Source organism: Perkinsus marinus (genome assembly GCF_000006405.1).
Source record: "Perkinsus marinus ATCC 50983 genomic scaffold scf_1104296948494, whole genome shotgun sequence".
Classification (NCBI taxonomy): Eukaryota; Perkinsozoa; order Perkinsida; family Perkinsidae; genus Perkinsus; species Perkinsus marinus.
Window position 1 is genome coordinate 1 of NW_003210166.1, and position 1,876 is coordinate 1,876.

General features: G+C 48.5%; 1 protein-coding gene across 1 annotated transcript; it reads right to left on the reverse strand.

Annotated features, from left to right (window-relative positions):
- Positions 1-407: 407 nt before the first annotated feature.
- Positions 408-1,474, reverse strand: Pmar_PMAR000507 (conserved hypothetical protein; the record flags this gene model as incomplete). The annotated part of the gene is made up of 7 exons (XM_002778620.1): positions 408-482; positions 529-593; positions 652-714; positions 813-964; positions 1,111-1,191; positions 1,228-1,306; positions 1,408-1,474. Coding segments are annotated over 7 exons (582 nt in total), but the record flags the coding sequence as incomplete, so codon positions are not given.
- Positions 1,475-1,876: the final 402 nt, after the last annotated feature.

A 1,876-nucleotide genomic window follows, 5' to 3' on the forward strand; every position in this document is an offset into this window, starting at 1 on the left:
ATCCAAGGGCTCAATGTACTCACTCGCGTCTGGGAACTCTAAACCGGTGGCATAGCGGCCCCATTCTCCGAATAGATTTGTGAATAGTTTGATCAGAAGGAGCAGAGGGTTGTAATAGGGGCCACATGTGCAAGTTTGCTCGAACTCAGTGCACTAGCACTCCACTGGTTCCCCCACCACATAGTTCCCTCAATGTTCTCGAATATGAAGGTTTACATGATATGACTGAGTAACTCATTGTTCTGAGCATCACGTTGCTGTACACTGAGTAACTCGACAGGAACGGATGAACCAACGATACTTCATGCTTTCCTTCTGGGCATGTGGTCAAAGAAAACTACCTGGAGGTACTCACTTGTCCTGAGTTGAGCAGGAAGTGACTTAACCGCCACCCAAGCTTCTCACGTGACGTCGTGACGTTCCGAATTATCTCCAGGATCACGTTCCGGATTGACATCTATCAGCTTCCGATCTCTCTTGTTCTGACACGTTCATACTTGCCTCGAATACCACGCAGTGGAAGCTCACCCTGAATAACAGGCCCATTTTTGTGTCCGGGAGGACCTGGAAATTGGGACTTTCGTTGGCTGTACCTGTCAGATTGAATACTGTAGTGTGGCTTCAATTCGAAGATCTTGGGAGTGGTCCTACATCGTTGAGTCTCCCAGTTGTAGAAGCACAGGTCAGTGGGCCGTGGTAGTATACGTTTTTCTCCTGATTGTCACATGGTTCGCAGCACCAATCTCGGAAGACGATGATATGTAAGGTTCGCTCGTATCGAGTCCGGAACAAGTTGGAAGGGAAGATACTACTTGAGAAGTAAGCCTCGAAGTCATCCGTCCTCAGTCTGTGACCATAGTCAATGTATCCGCTGATTTCCTGCCCTTTAGAGTTTTTATCGCGGATGAAGATGATACAAGAGATCTTTCCACTCCTTGCCATCTCTTCCCTAGCTGCCAAGTGTCTGACAGTCAACCTCGTGATGTATACCCTAATCCCGCATGACCTCAGAGTGGGGTAGGCAGTGAGGTCCTTGTTCGCAGAGGCAAGTACCTAATTCTCCGGTGTCTCATCACTGCCGACTGCATGGCAGTGGAGCCTCTAACGGACCTTAACCATGCCTTGTAATTGACGTCTTTTTTCCCTTTCCGCGGCTTCGCGCTTCTCGTTGAACTCATCCCGAGACATAACCTGGAGTCAAGTAGATTCAGTCAACTCAGACATCACTGTGGTTCTCCGCACATCTCCTCTCCTACAACCAAGCTCCACAAGCTGACGCGCAAGTTTGGTGCCTCCCAGGTAAAATCTGCGGATACAAGGACGGGACTTCCAAGGCTTGATGAAAATCCACATAATGAAACACAGATCGAAACGGCATCTGTCGCACATGGTAAACTGTACTCTTACGTATCTTTTTCGGTGATTTGCGCATCGAGGTAGTCTTCATAAGATCCGTATTTATCGAAGAACTCATCGCTGTCATCAAAAACAATAGTGGCGCTCCTTCCTGGTCCTTCGATGGGGATCATTGAACGAAGAATCCAAGTCCTGTAGCCGTACTACCCGCATTGAGAATTCATTACCGAGAGGCGAGGTCAGAAAGGCCAAATGCCACTCAGTAAAAATAGTAGGAGAAAAAACCCGATCTATCCGCCTAACGGGGAAGACCCACGTGGGCGAACAGTCGCCATTTATACGGAAATATATAACGTCATAAAACACGCATCTGAAACGACCAGTGCGCACGAGAGAAGTAATATCAGGATGATGTAACCCGCTGAGCGATGATGAGCTATGTAGCAATGACCACCTCTTGATCGCCCACCGTTCCACAAGACAGAGAAGGGTTGCTTGTCGCGACGCGCGAATTCCTTGG